The sequence below is a fragment of the Pelmatolapia mariae genome, linkage group LG7, assembly GCF_036321145.2.
Source record: "Pelmatolapia mariae isolate MD_Pm_ZW linkage group LG7, Pm_UMD_F_2, whole genome shotgun sequence".
In the NCBI taxonomy this organism is placed as follows: domain Eukaryota; kingdom Metazoa; phylum Chordata; class Actinopteri; order Cichliformes; family Cichlidae; genus Pelmatolapia; species Pelmatolapia mariae.
The window spans coordinates 39,401,246-39,423,536 of NC_086233.1; the positions used below are offsets into that span (position 1 = coordinate 39,401,246).

Sequence of the window (22,291 nt, forward strand, 5' to 3'; positions counted from 1 at the left end):
CATTGTCTCCTCTGGAAGAGACAGGAGACAGATTATTCTCCTTAGAATACCAGGTCTTGCTCACCAGTGTTAAAAAAAACTAAATTAAAGAAAAAAAAGCCCAATGAGAAAAAAATGTGTTTAAGTAGCAAAGTCATAAACACAAGGGCTACTGCAACAGCTTGCATCTCAACACAGCGCCATGATAATATGAATACAGAGAGACAGAACAAAGAAGAACAAAGAGATACACATTCTGAGACGATTGTGTTTTGCTTGATTACTTTAGTAAGAGTGTGCCTGTGTGTGTACAAAGGGAAAAAACAGAACAGCCATCTGCTGGAGCTGCAGGTCCAGTCAGTGGCAGGTGCCTTCTTCTTTGATCTTTGAACCAACAGGTAACTGATAACTGAAGATATAAGAATAATTTAACCAACTAGCATTTCTAGTATATATGGTGTATGTTTGTGTGTGTGTAAAAACATTTCTGCCAACATTTCTATTATTATTATTATTATTATTATTATTATTATTATCTTTTAATAGCAATAAAAACAACAACAATAATCATCATCATCATCCTCAAGCTAGTGGCTTTTATCCATTTTCGTTTAAAGGTGCTGTGCTCAGTTTTTCTCTCTGCTGATTTTATGAGGTTGACAGGGATACCTCAGTAGCATCGACAGACTTAAGCTGGGCAAACACTGTGCGATTTTTTCAGTCGCGTTATTCAGCTCCTGCTCAAACTGTACGATTGACTCGCAGGGGTTAGAAGTTCGTAGGTCACGATGCAGGGTCTCACACTACACGGCCCGAGGCTCTGATGCGACCTGAGTGCTCACACTGTGCGTCCATAACATGAAGGTTATAACAGAAAATCTGTCACTTGCTCTCCCTCTCTCTTCCTCTCCGTCTTTCACTCACACAGACACGCACACCACCACCATCAACTTTGCTAAATTGCTAATAAAAAACATTGATCAGGCAGCTGTGATTGAGCAGCAATGTCCATCCAATTATTTTCACAGTTGTTGTAGTCGTGATAATTTTGTGAGGCCACATCGAAAAGGCTGAGATGAGCTTGCCAAAGTTGTGCTTTCATTGCTTGTGTCCAGATCACACGCTGCACTGCTGTGCTGCTCCGTTTTTCACTTTCATTTCTGTGTTTGCGCGTGCGCAGTGTGAGAGGCTGCAGTGACACCCTCACGACAGCCGACAAGATTTCAAACATTTTTGATTTTCTTACGACCAAACGATTGATGATCGGGAGCTGGACGTGAGGTGTTAATCGCTTCTCGTTACCCATGTATACTACACGATGCACGACACATGATGATGGCGAAACTCGGGCCGAATCCCCAAAACGGTCGCACGACTGAAAAATCGGCTCAAAATGGGCCAAAAATCGCACAGTGTATGCCCAGCATTACTGAAAGAAAGACAAATGCTGTGACCCAAGTTCCATCATTTTACTGGCTGCATCTTGATGCATGCTCAATCATCCAGGTAAGTAAATCTCCAATAGTTGATTCTGTTCATATCACGTCAAATTCACCAGGGAGGATATGAAAAGTGGCAGGTTAGCCTTCTTAGACTGTGAGATTTCCATCAGTAATGGGGGACATCTAAAAGCTGATGTGTACCGTAAACCCCACAGACACAGCGGCCAGGGAAGCAGAAGAACAGCACCTCAAGAAGGCCCTGAGTAAATGTGGTTATTCCAGCTGGACTTTTGTCAAAGCTGGGAAGGCGCCAAAAGAAAGCTCCAGCCGATCCAGTAGAGAAGGACAACCGCTGCTTAAGCGAAAACCTGTAGTGATTCTGTACGTGTCAGGAGTATCAGAGCAGTTGAGACACATTTTTTCTAAACGCCGTGTATCTGTGGCTTTTAAACCCCAAAACACGCTGCGCCAAAAATGGGTCCACCCCAAGGATCGGGTCCCCCGACACAAACAGAGTAACATAGTGTACGCTGTTAAATGCCAGGAGGATTGTCAGGATTTATACATCGGGGAAACAAAACAACCTCTGGCGAAGCGGATGGCACAACACAGAAGAGCTACCTCGTCAGGCCAGGACTCTGCAGTCTATTTACACCTACAGTCCAGTGGACACTCTTTCAATGATGAGGATGTACATCACCCTGGTTTGAGCGCGGAGTCAAGGAGGCCATTTACGTGAAAAGGGAAAGACCATCTCTGAATCGAGGAGGGGGCCTAAGGGTACATCTTTCGCCATCTTACAACGCTGTGATTGCAGGCATTCCCCAACTCTTAGTGAATGGTACTCATGCCCATTGATCAGTGGGCTTTGATCAGTGGGTTTTGGTCAGTGGGTTTTGGTCAGTGGTTGTTGATCAATGGTCATGAGAATTTGCATAATTAAGATTAAGGAACTGACCTCCCAGCTCATTGTTCCTTCACTGGGCTAGTTTCAGTCATTATGCAAATTTACTGTTTATAAGATGAAACCTGCAGTCAGCTGAGACTGAAGAAGTCACTTGGATGAGTGACAAAACGTTTCTCCTACAAAACGCTACGTCCAGATGAACAGAATCAACTTTCGGAGATTTACTGGCTGTAATTAAATGGAATCAGCAGTCAGAATACCATGTTAAATGTGTATATTTAGAGTATAAATATAACCACACAAGCTTACCACAACTGCTGATGTTCATATCTTGAAGCAATATTCTCCTGTAGCTGTCAGCACAGTATAACTGCTGGCTGCTAAGACCTGCCTCTCCTCTCTGTTGCCATAGCTGCAGCCAGCGAATCTCACAGCCGCAGGTGAACACCACATCCTCCAAATGCCTGAAAACAGAAGAGCACTGACAGCATTAGCAATGCTCTAAATCTCATACTCACCTTTAGACTCACTGCCAGCGGAACAAGAACGTTTGTCATTTTCAAAACTTTTTAAGAAGGTTCTATAGAACTAGCATCTAACCAAGAAGTGCAATGTTCCATGAGGTGACTTGCTCCCCAGCGGGCCTAAGCCGAACACACTCCAGTTTGGAAGTCCTGGAATCCATGGCAATAAAGACTGGTGTTTGTAACAGTGAACATTAATGGGTCTATTTCCTTTGAACTGTGTATTTTCAGGCTGATGAAATGAGTCAGCCAAGTAATTATATTAAAATTAATGAGTCAGCTTACATTTAAGATATTTTTAGAAACTTCTGGCATAAATTTAGAGAAAGACAGCCTTAATGGAATCTTACCAACATCGGCACAAATCAGCTAGCTGGTATATAATGATGTGCTACGTGATCGCTAGCGACACAGCTATGTTAGCACAACACAGTGAAGCTGGAGGATGAACGCCAACTTTTTTCTACTCGATGAAAGTTAATGTGAAGGTTCCGGATGGTTAGGGACAAATGCAATCGCATGGCAGGATGCTGTAAACGGACCAAACTTCAGTCAGGAGAACAACTGAGATAATCCATCCACAATACGAGGTTAGTCAAAATATACTATACATGGGAATAGAGCAGCTGCCAGAGAATTCAACATTAATGAATCAATGGTACGGAATTGGAGGAAACAAGAAGAATGAGTTGAGTAAAGTTTGACTTATCTGACTGTTTTGTTTTGCTTAATGCGCCTTATAATCCTGTGTTCCTTATGGTCCGAAAAATATGGTATTTAAAAACCTTTTGTTACCCAATCTTTCCTCCATTCGTTGGCATAGGACACAGGTGTCGAACTCCAGGCCTTGAGGGCCGGTGTCCTGCAGGTTTTAGATGTGTTCTTGATCCTACACAGCCGATTTAAATTGCTACATTGCCTCCTCAACATATCTTAAAGTTCTTTAGAGGCTTGGTAATGAACTCGCCATTTGATTCAGGTGTGTTGACCCAGGGGGATATCTAAAACCTGCAGGATACCGGCCCTCGAGGCCTGGAGTTCGAAACCCTGGCATAGGATATATTTTCATTGCTCTACAGATGATACCCAACTTTGTTAGAAACCAGATACTTACTCTGGATGGCATTACCTTGGCCCAGTAACACTGTGAGGAATCTTGGAATACTTTTTGACCAGGATATGTCCTTCAATGCACATATTAAAGAAATTTGTAGGAATACTTTCTTCTATTTGCGTAATATCTCTAAAATTAGAAATATCATGTTTCAAAAGGATGCTGAAAAACTAGTTCATGCAGTTATTACTTCTAGGCTGGGCTACTGTAATTCATTATTATCAGGTTTTTCTTGAAGCTCCTTCACTTGAAATCACTTGAAAAATTCGTATTCAAAGTGCTAGGAAATATTTTGCCCTTCAGTTTTCAGGCTCTTCTTTTGTGGTTCCAGCTCCCAGTTTAGACGTGGGAGGGAGACACATTCTCAACTTTTAAGATTAGGTTTAAATCGTTCCTTTTTGCTAAACCATATAGTTAGGGCTGGATCAGGTGACTCTGAATCCTCCCGGGCGTCTTGGGGTTTTTCATAATGCACTGCGTGCTTCTTCTTTACTTGCCTCTTTCTACTCTTAGTTATTATTAATTTCTGTCTCTCTTCCAGAGTGTGGCTTTTGCATCAGATGTCTGCACCTTCTGCCAGAGGTTTTTTTTTTTCATCTGACAGGGAATTTTTTCCTTCCCACTTTTGCCATGTGCTTGTTAATTGTTTTGGTTTTCTATTATTGTAGGGTTTTTATCTTAAAAAGCACCTTCAGGCAACTGTTGTTGTGATTTTGCGCTATATAAAATTGAATTAAATGTGCTATTAAATAATAAATACACGGCTGCATTTTTTACAAGCACTACAAAACAGATGGGGAGATGTGTCCAGTTTGATGCTCAAAAGCTACTTATTTGGTGCCAGTTCTTTACAAAATGGTATATTTATATCAATAATTGTGCATCATTGTCAAATCTTTTGATCACTAGTTATCATTATTGTGTGAAAACACTTCTATATTACACTTAAAAAAAATGGAGAATGTTAAAAAGGAAACTATCAATACATTATTTGTTTATTGGAATAAACATTTAATACATTTGTATTAACCTCTGCTTTAAACCAACATCACCAATGATGATCCTCCACACCATATTTGAGTCAGTTTCTTTTTTTTTTTTTTAAATCTTTTGGGTTTTATTTCAACATTGGGTTGTGCAGCATGACCTTATCCCCCAGAGTGAGAATGTCAGTGTTCTCTTCTAATGTCATGTTCTAAGGTGTCTGAGGGAGAACCTTCAGGGGAAATGATGTATGGCATCATCTCATGCCTATCTCAGAGCACACTGTAAAAAACACTGTACAAAAACTATTTTTTGTTCATCGCTTACCAAATTTGCCATGCTGAAACTTTATAGATAAGAATACAGATAAGAGAGAAGCAAATAGGGAGGGATAATATATTGGGTTATTCTCACAAAGCCTCAAACATAAGATTGGCCAAATCAGCAAAAGCTTGTAATCTGTTCTTTAAACTTTTTGATCTTCTATATTCCTATTATTATAATGTAATGTTTATTTTACTGGATGCAGTATTGCACCATCTAGAGATTTTTCTTTAGATGCACTTGTGGTATCAATTTGAAGCTCTTACATTGCACTCTCCAGTTGTAATATTCAGAAATTAGGTGTCTACGCCACTGATGGGGTGATGACATCATCAGTCTTTTATGACGGAGGGGTAAAAAGTTGGCACTAATGAAAATACTGCTTGCCATGGCTATCTGTGGTAAGCAGACAAAATGCATGATATGTATCAATTCTCTCCAAAACAAATAAACCTTCTGAAAATATTGCAGACAAGTTCTGGATACACTACTATAAACTTAAACACAAAAAGAAAAAAAACAACAACTTCAAAAACTGAAAATGATTCGGGTAATAAAATGAGAGTGTCAAAAATCAAAAGGAGGATCAACCACTGAGAAGAATCAAAATGTAATAAAACATGGCCTTTGTATCATCTGCAAACATAAAGTCTAAGTTGCTGGTGTCTCAGGATCAGACAAAGGCTACGTTCACACTGCAGGCGAAAACACATCAAATCCATTTTTGACCCTATGCGACCCATTTCCGATCATGGTATGACAGTTTGAACAGCACAAATCCGATATTTTCAAATCCGACCTAGGTCACTTTCATATGTGGTACTGAATCCAATACATATCTGATGTTTTAGAAAGCGACTGCTGTTTGAACAGTCATGTCGCATTAAATCCGACTTTTACGTCACTGACACAAGACAGACGCCAATTATCAGCGCCGGAGAAGACAAATGAGAAAGCATGGCGGCGGAAACTGGAGACGGAGCAAGTCAATGGACAGAAACTGAGGTTTTGGACTTGATTAGCATATGGGGAGACAATTCTATTCAAGCTAAACGACTCCGTGTCCATATGTACCTCTGCACGGAGGTAGCAACCACTGCTCCAAACAAGGCCATAGAGTTCCTCAGCTAGTGAGTCACTGTTACCATTGACTTGATGATGGATGCCCTATCCTATATGCCTCGGGTATTCATCTCCAAAAACTCTTTTCATGAATCTTCAGCCTCTAGACTACTGTTGCACCCTGATGACTCTCTTCAGCTTGGACTTGGCAGAACCAGAGTTTAGCATTTCCTGACATGATGAATGTTTTGCATTCTTTCAAACAGCAAGCTGACATCTATGGCCATGCATTGCTTGTTGTTTGGTAACCATCGGAGAGAATTATCAGTTGTGACAGTATTCACCTAGTTCTTTACATAAAACAGGGCAGTAATTGTGTTTTTACTATTTCTATCACTCATGTTTTCACCTTTCCAGCTTGTTGTCTTTGAAGCAACTGTTGTTCGACACACACACACAATGTGTAGTACGTCTTGTTATTGTAATTTGGTGGAATGTACATAGCCACATCAACGACAGCTGTGAACATACTGCTGAAGAATCTGGCATGGGTGATGTAAATACTACACAGTGCTGGTCTGTGGAGAACCTTCTTTAGCCTGGTTTGTATTCAAGCTCAGGAACCTCACTTCTACTTTCTTTCTTTCCACCGCCTCCTACAACAGCACAATAAGGTAATCCATGGAACTCGTGTCCCACATAGATTCTCCTTTGGAATTTATTTTTGTTGAACGTTTGCAGAAAAATCTTTCACACAACAAGACATGGCACTCTTCAGCAGTTCATCTCAGTGAAATTCTGGATTTATGAGTGAAAAAACAAGCAAAAAACTGTGCCGAGCAGAGCAAAGCCACTGCTTCTCTGTCTACCACCATCTGTGTACCCCTTATGAATAAACTAATAATGACTTCATATATATGTATATATATATATATATATATATGTATATATACTTGTCAGTTATATGACATGACCAGTTATGTGATAAAACACATTTATTACATGATTTGATATGACTAATTTATGACAGGTTATGACATAACTCAACTTATGGCGCTGTAAATGTATGATAAGTTTTATTCTTCTTCTCATGAATCAGACGTAGCTGAGATGAGTTCATGCACACACTTCGAGGATGGCTGGATCAGTTTTTGAAATACAATATCACATTACATTACACACAAATCAGAGCAGAGATGGAGCAGCTCTTTACCACCCTCCAGGCGCTCTGTGATGAAATAAACCTACCTAGTGTGCATTAATGTGTTTGTGACAAGGAAAGAGGTAAGAGTAATGAATGGTTGTTGATCTAAACCTAAGCTGACTACACACGCATAGACACACACTGTCAACCTTGAGATCATTGGGGGTATAAATCCAGCCATGGATGTGATATAGAGAGCAAACAAGAAGTTTCTGCAGATTTTAATTTATCCTGACTTACACTCAATAAAACAGACAAACTCACATATTAAACAAAACTTTAATTTCAAAGAGCTAAAAGGTATTTTTTTCATATACAACTTTTCCAGGAAATATCTAGCGCAGCAGAAAGTATCAATAAAGGATCAGAAATGCCTTCTTCTGTGGTAGCATCTGAGCTTTTATCATCCCTGACTATCAGCCAATGCAGGCACGATAACAAGCCATTTAAGATTTCAGACATGCTGTGCTATGTTTAGTGTCCTTAGTAGCTCTCATTAACATGTCTGAAGTACAGTGTGGTGTGATGTTTCTTGATTTTACAATTTCATGCAGCTGCTGGATTGTGGTTCAGTGTTACCTGTAGTAGGATCAGCTCTAATGCGACTGTGAGTTATCGCATTCACAGAATTTTCAGAAAACTTGACCTCTGACCGCTGACCCTGAAGCCAATGTCACTGAGATTCAAACTCATCCAAGACCGACTAAAAGGTCTTGGATGAGTTTTGAACCACTAATTTGTATTCTCTCCGCAGAATGCTGGTTTTACTGAAGTGAACTCCCTGCATCTTTGTATATACAGTAAAGTATATACAGTAAATTACAATGCATTGTTAGTATATCACCCTGTGATTGGGACATCACAACAATTTGCCTCATTAATTAAATCTGACTATCATATAAAAACTTAAATTCCTCTTATTTTCCTTTATTAATCTGCCGTGCAACTCATTTCCTTCTCTAAGTTCAGCATTTCTATGACTGCAGAAAAATTTCCTCCATCCATCACTTATCCCAGCTAACCTGAAGTAAAAATTATGGTTATCCTAAAGACTGCAATACAACAAAGTACATTACTAATGAAAACTGATTATACAGAAACTTAAGCACATTTTTATCAGTTAATATAGATCATAATCTTGAGGTTATATAGCATTCTGTCCTTCATCCAGCAACTACTCAAGAAGTAGTTTTTATTCCAGCAGTACAATGTTCAGAGTTCAGCAGGGCATTTGACAAAAAACAAACAAACAAAAAGAAAACCTCTAAATTTATCATCAGGTTATGGCATGAAATGGAAAATGCAGCTATAATGAACATGATCAGCTCCACTTTGTTTATTATGCTGATGGTTTTAATGAATGTTTGGATAGCCAGTTAAAAGGAAGAATTCTTACTTTGAGTTATCGATTATGTCACTAGTTAGTGAACAAACTAATGTAAGTCCATTAGCCACAACCAACCAACCGCATGACGTCATGTTGTGGCGTTGTACTGACAGAAGATGGCGCTATGCATGTTTTTCAAACTTTAACTTCGAGCACTGATTTCTTAAATCCAGCGTCACAGACACTGTTCATTTTTGAGAGCAGGGCTTAAGGGTGTATATTAGCCTGTATGTGTGGAGCATTTCATGATCCCTTTAAGGTTCGTAGTTCGATCTCTAGCTGCTCCAGTCTCCATTCTGCATGCCAAATATCCTTGGGCAATGTTTGAATGCATGAATGTTAGCTAGAAAGCACTTAGGTGTAGAAAAAATTGCTTGTATGAATGTTTGTAAATGGGTGAATGAAGTGTGTTGTTTAAAGTGCTTTGAGTCTAGAGTAGAAAAGGTGCCACTGAGGTGCCATTTCAGGACATAGCACAATTCACTGATCATATTAACTCAGTTGAAAAAGACATCAACCCATTTCCTTGCAGATGTATTCAGGTCTACTGTGTGTCAGCAGCAATGAACTAAGAAAAAGACATGGGTCTACTTACAGTTCCAAAAGCGGCAGATGTTCAAAGATCTGCCAGGACAACGTGGTCAACATGGGGTTCTTGGACAGGTTTCTAAGAAAGAGAACGAGAAAGTAACAGAGAGTGTCAGAAACCTCACTTCAACGTGACAATAAAAGCTCATGGATGTTAGGTTTTCTACATGATGTTTTGTAATGAGTGCAAAACACGAGGGAAAAGTGAAATTCATAAAAGAGCAGAATTCCACTTAGAGTGTTTAGTCAGTTTAAATCGACTCTGGTTCATTTTCCCACTTAATGAAAGTTGTTTGAGCAGATGTGAACAGTAATGGTATTTCTGACCACTGGGATACCACAACTGTATCCTTTCAACAGCTACCAAACGTTAAAGGACCTAGCTTGTATGAGCCTTATGGGATATTTATATAAAGATCCTCCAGCCTCAAACTGTATTACCCTTCAAGGACCTGCAGTTCAAAAAAGCGCCCCTCCGACAGCCAAACCCATCTGTTCTCTGATTCGATAGTTAAATTTGTGATTGACATGACATTGACCAATCAACTGAAAGGAAGAAAAATCGGGTCAAAATCCGTACTTGTAAGTTGAAACCTGAGTGCAGCGTTTCACACGTATTTTTTGGCTATGTCCACACACAAATCTTTTTTACGCACACGCAAATTCTTTTTACACATATAAATCCTGATTTACAAGTACAAAACTGATTTACAAGTACAAAATATTTATGACCACAATTTGAGCCCATAGCACTCCCTCACAACTATAGGAATAAGCCCAGGTTTCTCTTCAGTGCTGCAAAGAGGCTGACAAGGAATCAGAGCTCTGTTTAGCCGAGTATTCCTTTAACTTGAAATAGTGAGGACTTCACAAATTTCTTCACAATTAAAATTTTAACCATTATAGAGAAAAGAACCAACCATTCCTCAGATATATCATTAGGTACAACCACTTTTAATATAAAGAACTGCTGACATTTACTTGTATTGTCTTTCCTCATTGATTTTTCAATGACTTCAATTACTTCCTCCAAACCATTAACATATCTACTTGACTCCAGATCCTACCATTAATTCATTCTTTAATCTGAAATATGATCAATCTTTATAGAGATCTGTATCACATGCTTTTAAGGTTGCAATAATTACACCACTTTTTTAAAAAGCAAAGGCTTTTTAAATTAACTGATCATCTACAAAAGAGCAGTTTATTCAAAGAGTTACAGTCAGCATTTAGAGTTTACCACAGCTGCATGTTCTCCTTAAATTGCTGGCTGTCTTCTTATGGTTTCTTATCTTCTTATGGCTCAGTGTGTGAAGAGGACTCTCCATTTACATGAACAAACTAAGGATAATTATGGAGTTCCACAGGGTTCTGTGCTAGGACTAGTTCTGTTTACGTTATACATGCTTACGCAGTATCATTAAAAGTTATAGCATAACATTTTCACTGCTGTGCAGATGACACATAACTTTATCTATCCATGAAGCCAGATAACACACACCAATTATTAAACTGCAGGAATGTCTTGAAGACATAAAGACACAGATGACCTCTAATTTTCTGCTTCTGGCTGTCCCTCCCCAACCCTGGTTCTACAGGAGGTTTTTTCTTGTTAAAATGTAGTTTTTCCTTCCCTCTGTCACCAAAGCACTTGCTCAAAGGGGGGTATATGACTTTTGGGGTTCTGTCTGTTTTCTTTGCATTATTGTAGTGTCTTAACCTTAAAATATAAAGTGCCTTGAAGCAACTGTTGTTGTGACTCGCTGCTATATAAATAAAATTGAACTCAGTTGAAAACAAATACTAGTGAGCTTATGGTCAATGGACTAATTGGTTACTTGTCCTGACCTCAGTGCAGTGTTTGATAGAACACAGCACAGGTATTTAAATAATGCAGTGGTTTGAATCTGACTTATCTGCTTCCATAAGAAAACTGTGAAAACAACAACAACAACACACACACACACACACACACACACACACACACACACACACACACACACACACATACACACATACACACACACACACACACACACACACACACACACACACACACACACACACACACACACTTAAATCAGATGTTCTGCAGTATGTTCTTGCTTTCATCTGAACTTTTGTATAGTGATAGGATTAAAGCAGCTGATAGTGCTTTGTCCTTTTCAGCTGAGAAATTAGAGGGTGGAAGAAAACACAGAGAAGGAAAAAAACAGTAAGAGGAACAAAACATTGGAGGAGAGGAAAAAAAATTAGTAGAAAAGAGAAGCTGACGATTTGAAAAAGAGACTACCGCTCACACCACAAGCAGTGATGAAGAATATGTAGCCCACTGAATGCACACTACTGGTCAAAAGTTTTAGAACACCCCAATTTTTCCAGTTTTTAATTGAAATGTATGCAGTTTAACATTTCATTACACTCTGAAATGAAATCATAGTACAAATAAGCAATTTGAGTTAAAAAGAGAAATTGTGGAATAAATGTATAGACCAAAATGTATTCTGAACCTTTGACTCATCAAAGTAGCCACCTTTGGCAGATTTAACAGCTGCACACACCCGTGGCATTCTTTCTACAATAGAAATAAATATTCAATATTAACATTAATAAAACTATTAATAATAACAAATATTCTTAAGAAATTTCTTCCCATATCTTTTGCAGAAATTCCCATAATTGTGTGGCACTTGTAGGTTGCTTTGCTTTGACTCTTCTGTCCAGTTCATCCCAAACCAGTTTGATGGGGTTTAAGTCTGGAGACTGTGCTGGCCACTCCGTGTTTTCAACTGACTGTCTTGTTCTTTTTTTCCTAAGGTAGTTCTGGCATAGCTTGAACTTATGTTTTGGGTCATTATCTTGCTGTAGGATGACCCCTGATCAATTAGGTGCATACCAGAGGGTATTGCATGGCGCTGCAGAATGCTGTGGTAGCTGTTCTGGTTCAGGGATCCTCTCACTCTGTACAAGTCAATGACCCTGGATCCAGCAAAACAGCTCCAGACCGTCACACTTCCTCCTCCATGTTGGACAGTTGATGCCACACACTGTGGAACCATCCTTTCGTCTACTCTACGGCGTACAAAGATCCTGCGTGTTGAACCAAAGATTTCAGATTTTGATTCATCAGTCCGTAATACCTTCTTCCAGACTTGAGTAGTCCAATGGTGGTGTTTCATGGCCCAGAAAAGCCTCTTTGTCTTATTCTGACATCTTAGCAATGGCTTTCTTGCTGCAACTCATCCTGTCAAACCTGCAGCTCAAAGTCTTCTCTTGACAGTTGAAAATGAAACTTGCTTACTACGACCTCTATTAAGCTGTGCTTGAAGCTGTTGTGCTTTGAGCCGCCTATCACGCAAGCTGTTAACTCTCAAAAACTCACCCTCTGATTCAGTTTCTAGTTCCTTTTTATGGTGAATGAAACTGGACTCACTGACACCTTGACTTTCTTTGCAATTTCTCTGTAGGAAAGACCTGCATTTATAAGTGTTATGATGGTCTGTCTCTCTTTCATTGTTAATTGCCTTTTTCTTGCCATTTTTGTAGCAACACAGAGAACTATTGTTCTGCAGTACAATAATGTTCAATTGATACTAATGAGGGTATGCTACCACAGTGTGTTCCAACATAAAACCTTATGCAGACAGAGGGGGTGGTAAGCTGGAACACCTGTAGGAATTAGTAGCACCAGCTTTCAAGACTTGATAAACCTTCATAGCTGCAGAACAGCTTTACATTGCTGACCCATTTTGTGTTAGTTGAAAAAAGCCTTTTTGTATAATTCTGAAATGTAGATTATTTTTCAGCTTTAGGTAACCTTAGCTTATTTTTTTTCAATCTCTGGCAGTTCACCACTTACATTTGTACCATTTCAAGCTATTCATTGGACTTGAATTGCAACAAAATGCTGGAAAACTTGGGGTGCTCTAAAACTTTTGACCGGTAGTGTATTTACTGCAAACCTGCTGTTGAGGACTGCGCTTGAATATTCCCAGTACATTTATCTGACAGCTGTAGCTTTTAGCTAATTCTAATCACCCAATATAGAAAAGAAATATAATTCTCCATCTTCTCCAGCAAAATTCTAGGTGCAACAAAGCTTTTCATTTCAGATTTTGTGAGAGTAAATGAAGTGCACATGACAATTAGCTTTCTTAAATGGGATTCAGTTGTAAGTGTCATCAACTTGTCCATTTCCTGCTACAACAAACCAAAATGCCCACTGCTCACGAACAATAAATGAAGAGGAAATCAACCTACAACTCTGTTTTTCTCTTCTGTGGTCAAAAATTCTTTGATTTCTTTCTATTTGTTCCTCTCCTCTTCTTTCAGCTGGTGATGTAAGAGTGTTTATTATTCATAGCTGCTGAGATCCAATACCTCATCAGTATTCCACTCAGGATTGGGAGAGAAAAAGCATGCAAGAAATATAAAATACATATTTTTTATGTAATTTCTGATGAGTCTTTAATGCTGTTTGACAAACAGCATTAAAGAGCCTAAATGTGATCTTTGGATGCATTTTGCTGTACCCAGTGATTCACAATAGAGGTAAAAATAGAAAGAAAGTGATGATAAAAATCCAGGTCTCATTTTATAAAACCCTCCTTATTCCTGTCAGCCTTTCTCTATACAAACCAGTAATCACAGATCTTACTGGCAGCATTTCCTGCTTTAAAATAATTTAGAGCATAAAAATTACATGAAATTAGAAAAAAAAGTATTTCACTCACAGTACTGCACACACTACCACAGTGTCATAATCACTACAACTGATCATATAAGACTAATATTCTACCATTCTCATATTTATGTTTGTACTAACGACTTAGCCATTGTGTTGCATGTCATGCACTCTGAGGATGGTGGGACTACAGATTTATCTTCAACCTTCTTAACACATGCGCACGCACACGCACACACACACACACACACACACATTTATATTGCTCAAGAACATAAGTGTGTGATGGTAAAGTGCAAACTGCATCCAGCTAGCCAAGAACCCAGACTGATGTTAAAGCTGAGTGAATGCTGACCCCAGCCCAGCAGTCTGACACTGAACTTTAACAAATAACAAGGGGTTAAACAGTCTGTCTTTCTAACTGTTCATGTTTCTAAAGTAGAATTGCTGTGGCTGTCAGCTTTGTGTTCATGCGTAAATACTAAGAGAAAGAGTATGTGACTTTATAGTATAGGGATTTGTGTTGGTGTGTGGGACTATAGTCTGTAGGTTTATATTGTAAAATGGTAAATATGTTTCAGGTCATTTTACAAAGCAACAAGAAAGTAATGTAATATGTAACAAATTACTTTCTTTGGAGAGTAATAAGTACTGTAACGAGTAATGTGCAATAGATTACTTTTTTGAGTAATGACCTTAACACTGATCACAACAAAGATGGGAAATGCCTCCGACATGCACAAACATTTGTCCACACAGCATGCAATTCCTTGGCGAAATCAAACAGCTACTCCTTAAACCATTTGATTTTAGAACTGAAGAAGCCTCTTGGATGAGAGGTGAAACATCTTCACAAAACTTAAAAAAGTCCAGTTGCTTTCTTTCCAAGCTCCTGAGACATAAATAAGGACAGCTGTAATATTAATGTATCTACATGTGATCTACATCTGAATCTGTGATGGGGAGTTTATGGGTAGTGGAATCAGTGCAACACTCCCTATACTCATGGCTCCATGTATGACTGCATATATTACAGTAATGCATATCTGTAGTGACTGTAGTGAAATCTTCTCTGAGTACAATACTAAACACAAGCACTCGTGATTAGTATGTGCTATTTTCAGAAGTGACAGATGTGAAATGACAGGTGTTGTTGCGGTCAGTCATTCACTCTGTCTGTGACACAATACTGAGTGTGTGGTTGTTTCATGTGTCAGTCTAAGTTCTGTCTCTTCTCATGAGTTCTGCTCAACAAACCACTAATTGTGCTTCAGTTTTAATAGAGTTCCCTGCTTGTAAACACTAAAAAAACTTTAAAGGGACACATTGTTTATTTCCATTAATACACTCTGCTACTAGTTTATTAGTTTTTTTTTTATCAGTCCAATTCAAAAGTGTCCTGTGTTACTGTGTTAAAGAGACAGTTGATATGTGCAGGGTACAGCATGGACAGGACAAAGGGTTTGTATGTGCCCAAAAACGGTAAGTGTTTCAGTATCAGTATTAGCAATCAAGTTTTTTTGTGTGTGTGTGTATACTCACATGTAGCGCAGGTGTGGGTTCTTGGAGAAAACGCGAGCCTGGATCGTATGTAGGTTGCTCCTCATAATGGTTCTACCACACACACACACACACACACACACACACACACACACATAGACAGACAAAGAAGAGAGAAAGCACTTTGAATACCTTTCAGCTCTGTTACTCTGACAAACAGACAGTTAAAAATGAATGATCGAATGAGCAGATAACAAATTAACAACTTGAGCCGATTTATAGTTGGATCAAAATCAGGTCAACTACACAACAAATGTGAAAATCCTGTTCATACACCTCTACCTTTTTTTTGTGCTTACACCCACTACAGAAAGCCGAAGCTGACCTGGACTCCTGCTCTCCCCTCTACCCTCTTCGACGTGACCCTGACCCACTGCTGCAGCAGCTGGAACCACCACATGAACCTGAAAGCGCCTACGGAGCTGCAGGAGACGGACCTCACCCAGCGGAGATGCAGGGCACTAAACCCAAGGCCTCCTCTCGCTACACAGAAGGAGATCACCAGACAGGCCTCAGCCGACAGAGCTGCAACGTCATACCCAAAAGAGAGGCAGAGCAACAGAATGCTGACCTCTACAACGCTGCATTAACACTGTACAACGCTGTAGCAAACCAGCATGGAGGATCGGTCAGGGGAGAAAAGGGCGTGGCAGAGGCAGAAGTCGCAATCGAGGTCAAGAGCCACCTCAAAACGGACAAAACACAGACCAAGACATGTGTTTCACCTGCAGCCAGAAAGGACACTGGAGAAAGGACTGCCCCAATCGGGGTCAGAACCAGGGTGGACAGCGCGGTGGACAGCGCAGTGACCAGCAGCAGCGGTGGCTGCAAGCACACTGAGAGGAGGAGGGCGGGACCCCAGGGGACGCTTCAGGCCGTGGTTTGCCCAAGACACCAGAACAGGGAAGTGATGCAAAAACACACACACACATACTGACTCAGTACGAAGTAATGCACACACAAACACAAACCTACACACACACATGCTGATACAGTGAGGAGTGATACAAGAGCCACACACAAACACGGTCGCACACACACATGCTGACGCAATGAAGAATGCTTTGCTAATAAGTGCTCACGCTGATACACAGAAGACGCCCTCCCCACACACACACGCACACACACACACACACTGTTGCAAGAAGCAATTGAACATTTAGAGTGCATTTCATGCCATCCAGAGGCCAGAAGATGAACCAGAAGCCTATAAATCTCTGCCTATGTATACAATGTCTGTGTGAGGTGAGAAGGAGGAACTTCTTGTGGACTCAGGAGCCACACATTCCGTGTTACGCTCTGACTCCCTGAAATTCCAGCCTAAACTAGGAGGACGGTACGCTCACTCTGTCTCAGCAACAGGGCATGTTCAAAGAGAGGATTTCCCCATTCCCCTGTCCTGCATTGATGGGCAGGGCCAAACGTTTAAACATGCTTTCCTATGGTCAGACTTGTGTCCAGTAAACTTACTGGCCAGAGATTTAATGTGTAAATTAAACATAAATTTGATTTCCTGTCATGATAGGATCACAATCACACAGTCACTGAAAGTTTTTTTTTTTTTTTACAAACAGCACGTGACTGCATGCCTCCAGGTGCCTGTTTTGGCTGCTGACAGCCTGCACTGCACTTCTCACTATGCTTCACAGGGCCCTTTGCAATGTTTGTTTTGGAGCTTTACATTTGCTGCGCTTGCGATTTCACTCACTAAAGAACGAAAGGTTGCTTATAATGGATGCATCCACCCCACACATTTCCCTTGCTAGGTCTACTGACTGCAGGTGGGAAGACCTGGGCAGTTTTGTGCACAATTGTAACAGAGCTTGTGATTGGCAAGTCAGGGAGGACCCAAAAGTGTTGTTCTCCCTAAAACTGAATGCTTCTAAAACAGTTATGCTGTCTATTGTTACACTGTTCACTGTTCGCTCAGTTGAACTGGTGGATCCCACTGTTGATGATTATTTGGTGCAGGCCACACCCCGTGCAGACTCCTCTCATCCACTGCTCGCAGAGGTGCCTGACGGCCTGTGGGCCTCATCTGATATGATGTGGGACTGATTAAAGATTGCAAACCAAGTGTTATCATCGTGTCCTGTCAACTTAGTGAGTTAAGAATTGATATGTAAATTAGTTGATTGTTATTAGATCAGGAAAAGATCATTTGATTATAACACAAGTGAGCAGAATGTTGCAAATGAGTGGAGTCTAACAGACTGAGTTTTCTGTTTCTGATGCATGGGTGAAGCTTGCACCTAGGCACACAAACACCTGACTACATGGGAGCAAACTTGCTTTGTCAAATACATGACAGCATGTCACACGGTTTCATTTTACAAGCTAAATACAATGATTGGGTCTATGACTAAAATGAGTGTAACAGTGCAGACCTGGGGAAGAAACTCATTCCAGGGATGAAACATTGCAATGAGGTGTTTAGTAAGCATCTGGCACTAAACATTAGTGTTGTGTATACTGTGCAGCTATTTAAAAAAAATTCCTCTGTGTCTTTAGCAGGTGGAACTATGCCAGTTGACCCCAGACTCTCCAGAACTGTGTGATATCTCGGAGCACGTGTGGGCATCCAGTGAATATGATGTGGGGGAAATGAATGGGGGTAGTGACTCTTAAGTCTGAGTTCAGACCAAGTAGGGCTGGGCGATATGGCCTAAAATTCATATCGCGATATAATTTGAAGCATGTGCGGTAACGATATATATCACGATATATTCTTTTCTTCTGTATAATGTATTTTCCACACTATAAAGCACACTTAAAATCCTTTAATTTTCTCAAAAATCGAGAGTGTGCCTTATGTATGAATTCTGGTCGTGCTTACTGACCTTGAACCGATTTTGGCGTGCAGAAATCTGTTAAAAAATGTTTTAGTACAACTTTGATAAGCTGCACTGCTTGATGGATTGTCAGAGCATTACGGCTGCCGTAGTGAGGAGCTTCGCAGAGTAATCTGGGTCCAAAACTCCATCGGCATCAGGTCCCAAAGTCAAACGAACACTGAGAGTATAAATTCCTTAATCTTTAATAAAACTTATCAGCGTTGCTGCTTTACCAGGTGCAACAATTAAGTTTAACATCCAGGCATCCATGAAAACAGAAGTTATTAAATTTAACGGAGTTAGAAGTTAACAGGAAGTTAGCTCACTAGTTTCCACCTAAACATGACATGAGACATGACCTGACTTTCACGCATTGCATGCCGGGAACCCGTGGCAAAACAATCAAAGTACCGCATCAAATGCAAGCATTTGCAGCACCGCAAAACATTCATTCGCTGGTTTCAATTGACTATGTGCACGAGAAAATGCTAACTTCCTGGTTTGAGACCGGATGTGGGGTTGTACAATTCCGGTAGCTTTACTTTGCGGTCAATCGCTACTGCGAAGATATGCTCCAAAATCATGTCCAAAACTCGAAAACGGAAAGATCGCGTTAAGTTACAAAGAGCAGAAAGTGGGAACACTCACCACTGTTGTGTCATAAAAAATCTAATGATCAATTTTGATGTTTAAAGAGTTTAGATCGATCAACACAAGCAGAACTGCATTACAGAATCAGAAGACACATCGTCCACATTCAGAAGCACATCTCTGTGACTGGTCTTATGATTTAAACAGGCAAATGTTCAGCATTCAAACTACAGGTGAAGAATAGTCAAACCAGATGTTTCCCCGTTATGTCGATATCAGCTAGTCAAGTACACACCTACACAGCATGTTAACAAACCGTGAAAAAAAGCCACACAAAAAATGAATGATTGCTGGTAAGGGTTTCTATACATTCGTATTTACGAAGGGTATGTTGTGACTTACCTTCAGAATTACAGTGGTCCCTCGCTATAACGCGGTTCACCTTTCACCTCGCTGTTTCGCAGATTTTTTTAGTGCAAGTTTGCATGCTTTTTTTTTTTTTACATCACATTGTGTCCTGCGTCCTGATCGCTGCAGACGATCTCCTCCGTGACGTCTCTCCTGTACAGTACACAATCGCTGCATCGTTCGCTAGCAGTGTGACTCTGAAGTGCAGTACTGTATGTCCACGCGTCAAAAAATAAAACTGGCTACTTGATTTCACCTATCCCTGGTTATTTTTAGAACATAACACCCGCGATAAACGAGGGACCGCTGTTTACAGATACTGAGAAATATAACATTTGAATCCCTTTTCTCTTTTGAGAAACAGAGAGGCGCTGGGGAAAAAATATCGACAAGTCGATGAATATCATTTACACAGATATTGGGTAAATGCCCAAGACATCTATAGAAATGTAAATCGCCGATTGATTTATTCATTTGCTTAACTTGTTTTGGACCGTAAACAAGGCCCGAATAGGACACAAAGCTCCCCACAGGAGTTTCCGCACCGGAAGTAGCATATGCTAACGTGCACATAGTCAATACCTTCTTGCTTTTTCTTTGCCCCCCAAAAGAGGAATGTACAAAACGAAGGAGAACAATGCCGGACCGTACAAAGACAGACTCGACGAAAAGGCAAAGAAAAGGTACGAGGAAAAAATCAAAGGAGTGAAAGGGTCAGACCTTTACCAGCACACAGAGTGGACAAAAGACGTCAGCGTGCTGCCTAACTTTCACCACGCTCAGATTTATAATTATATGGTTCTTGGAGTGAGTGCATACACTCAATAAGTTTTTAGTAACTTCAGGTCACTGCAGCAAACCCAGGTACAGTTTACCGACGGATGGGACCTTGAAATGCACCGTGTAGAACACAAGACCATCGTAGGAACAAAGGTAAGTTTACCAGTCTCACAAATCGTCTTCATAAATACACATTCGTTAACCGTTTATTAATAGGAACTTTGAGCTCAACGGTAATTAATTAGTAGTGGAAATAATTTCTGGTAGGCATTACAGAAATGTAGCAGTGACAATAATATTGTATGCTGTAACCGTACTGGGCAATTAGTGATACAAAAAACTGTTTTATCCTGGGAATAAAAGTATATGTTTTTGTCAATGTACCATGGTAATAACTAGTGCTGGGCGATATGGAAAAAATATTTATCACGATATGAATTATTTTATATCACGATAACGATATATATCACGATATACGACCTGACCTGTGGTCATCTAGAAAGTACGCAGTCTGTAAACAGCGAGTGCCGAGGGTGCAGTCTTTGTTTTGAGTTACCGTAAAGTATGTCGCAAATCCGGGTGCACGTACAGCAGCACCAGCTCGCAAACCACGAGACGGAGTTTCTTTGCGAAAAATATCATTTTTTTTATACTTTATTTTTTCTTGCATAAAGTTAAGAGCATGTATAGTGAGAAGACCACTAATATATTTGCCACAGGCTATTTGACCCTTTAAGACCTACCATAGAACCAAGTCCGCCAGAGCTTATCTTTATGTTTTTACATGCTGTAGTGCCACTTGCGGGAGTATTTCAATTTCCATATATCAATACAACCGTTATAGCCCAAATTTTAATAATATGTATGCATTAAGTCCATAGTAACTACATAAATTGCAAAAACTTGTAGTGCAATAAACTACAAAAAAAATTGAAAATCGTTTTTGTTTTGTTTTTTACATATATTTCTAGTTAAAAAAATTTAAGGGGTGTATCCCTCAAAACTGTAAATACAAAAGTTTCCAACCACGAGAAATTTATTTTGAGTGTCTTCATAGTTTTATTTTTGAGATACACTAATTTTTATATACTACAGGAAAAATGAAAATAAATATTATAATGCATCAAAATAAACTATTTCCAACAGTGTAATTTGAGTTCTAAGCATCCCAGAAACGATACAGAAAAGCATAAAGTCAAACATGTCTTTTAAAAACACCAACATAGGCTTATAAGGCCCTTTCGCGAAAATGACGTCACTTCCGGTTTCGGGCAGGTAATGGCGGACATGCGATAGTTCGCGCTGACGTATATGCCAAGGTAGGAAGTCTAATGAACGTCGGCAAAGCGTGTTTCTGGAATATTATCTGTTTGTTGCTGCAAGTGCTTCTTATGCAATTTTTGCAAAGCTATATGTGGAAGGAAACCATGACCTTGGACAAGCTAATGGCATAAGATGTAAGTACAACTCTTCCGGTTTCACATGCAAAAAAAAATATTGCGCTACCTTACGTGGTTCCAGTTCTACAGGGATTTAAAAATAGTTAGGTAAAACGGAGTGTGCCTGCTCCGACCGGTTGTAAAGGGTTAATTATATATTTTATGTAATAATTTATAAAATTTGGGTTAGTACGATATAAACGATAGAAGACAAATGGCAGGATAGACACTTTTCTATCGTCCACACGATATATATCGTCATATCGCCCAGCACTAGTAATAACAGAAGCGAAACTCAATATTCTGTCAGGACAATTCACTATTTATTCAAAGCTGAATATTTACTGTCCAGGCCATCCGTCCTCTTCGTGACTTTGGAGACATGGCTTGGACAATTTCTCTTCCACGCCAGAATCTGATAAAAACCAATCGCTTTACCCGTCGGCTTCACGCGGCTGTCGTTCGCCCGGCTTGTGC

General features: G+C 39.8%; 1 protein-coding gene across 1 annotated transcript in view; it reads right to left on the reverse strand.

Moving 5' to 3' along the window:
- The window catches only part of ntrk3a (neurotrophic tyrosine kinase, receptor, type 3a), an 83,673-nt gene that overhangs the window by 38,946 nt on the left and 22,436 nt on the right, over positions 1 to 22,291 (reverse strand). The window contains exons 3-5 of the mRNA XM_063480922.1: positions 15,745 to 15,816; positions 9,523 to 9,594; positions 2,638 to 2,792 (exon numbers count right to left, since the gene is read on the reverse strand). Of these exons, the coding sequence (XP_063336992.1) occupies positions 2,638 to 2,792; positions 9,523 to 9,594; positions 15,745 to 15,816 (299 nt within the window). The remainder of the gene's footprint in view (positions 1 to 2,637; positions 2,793 to 9,522; positions 9,595 to 15,744; positions 15,817 to 22,291) is intronic.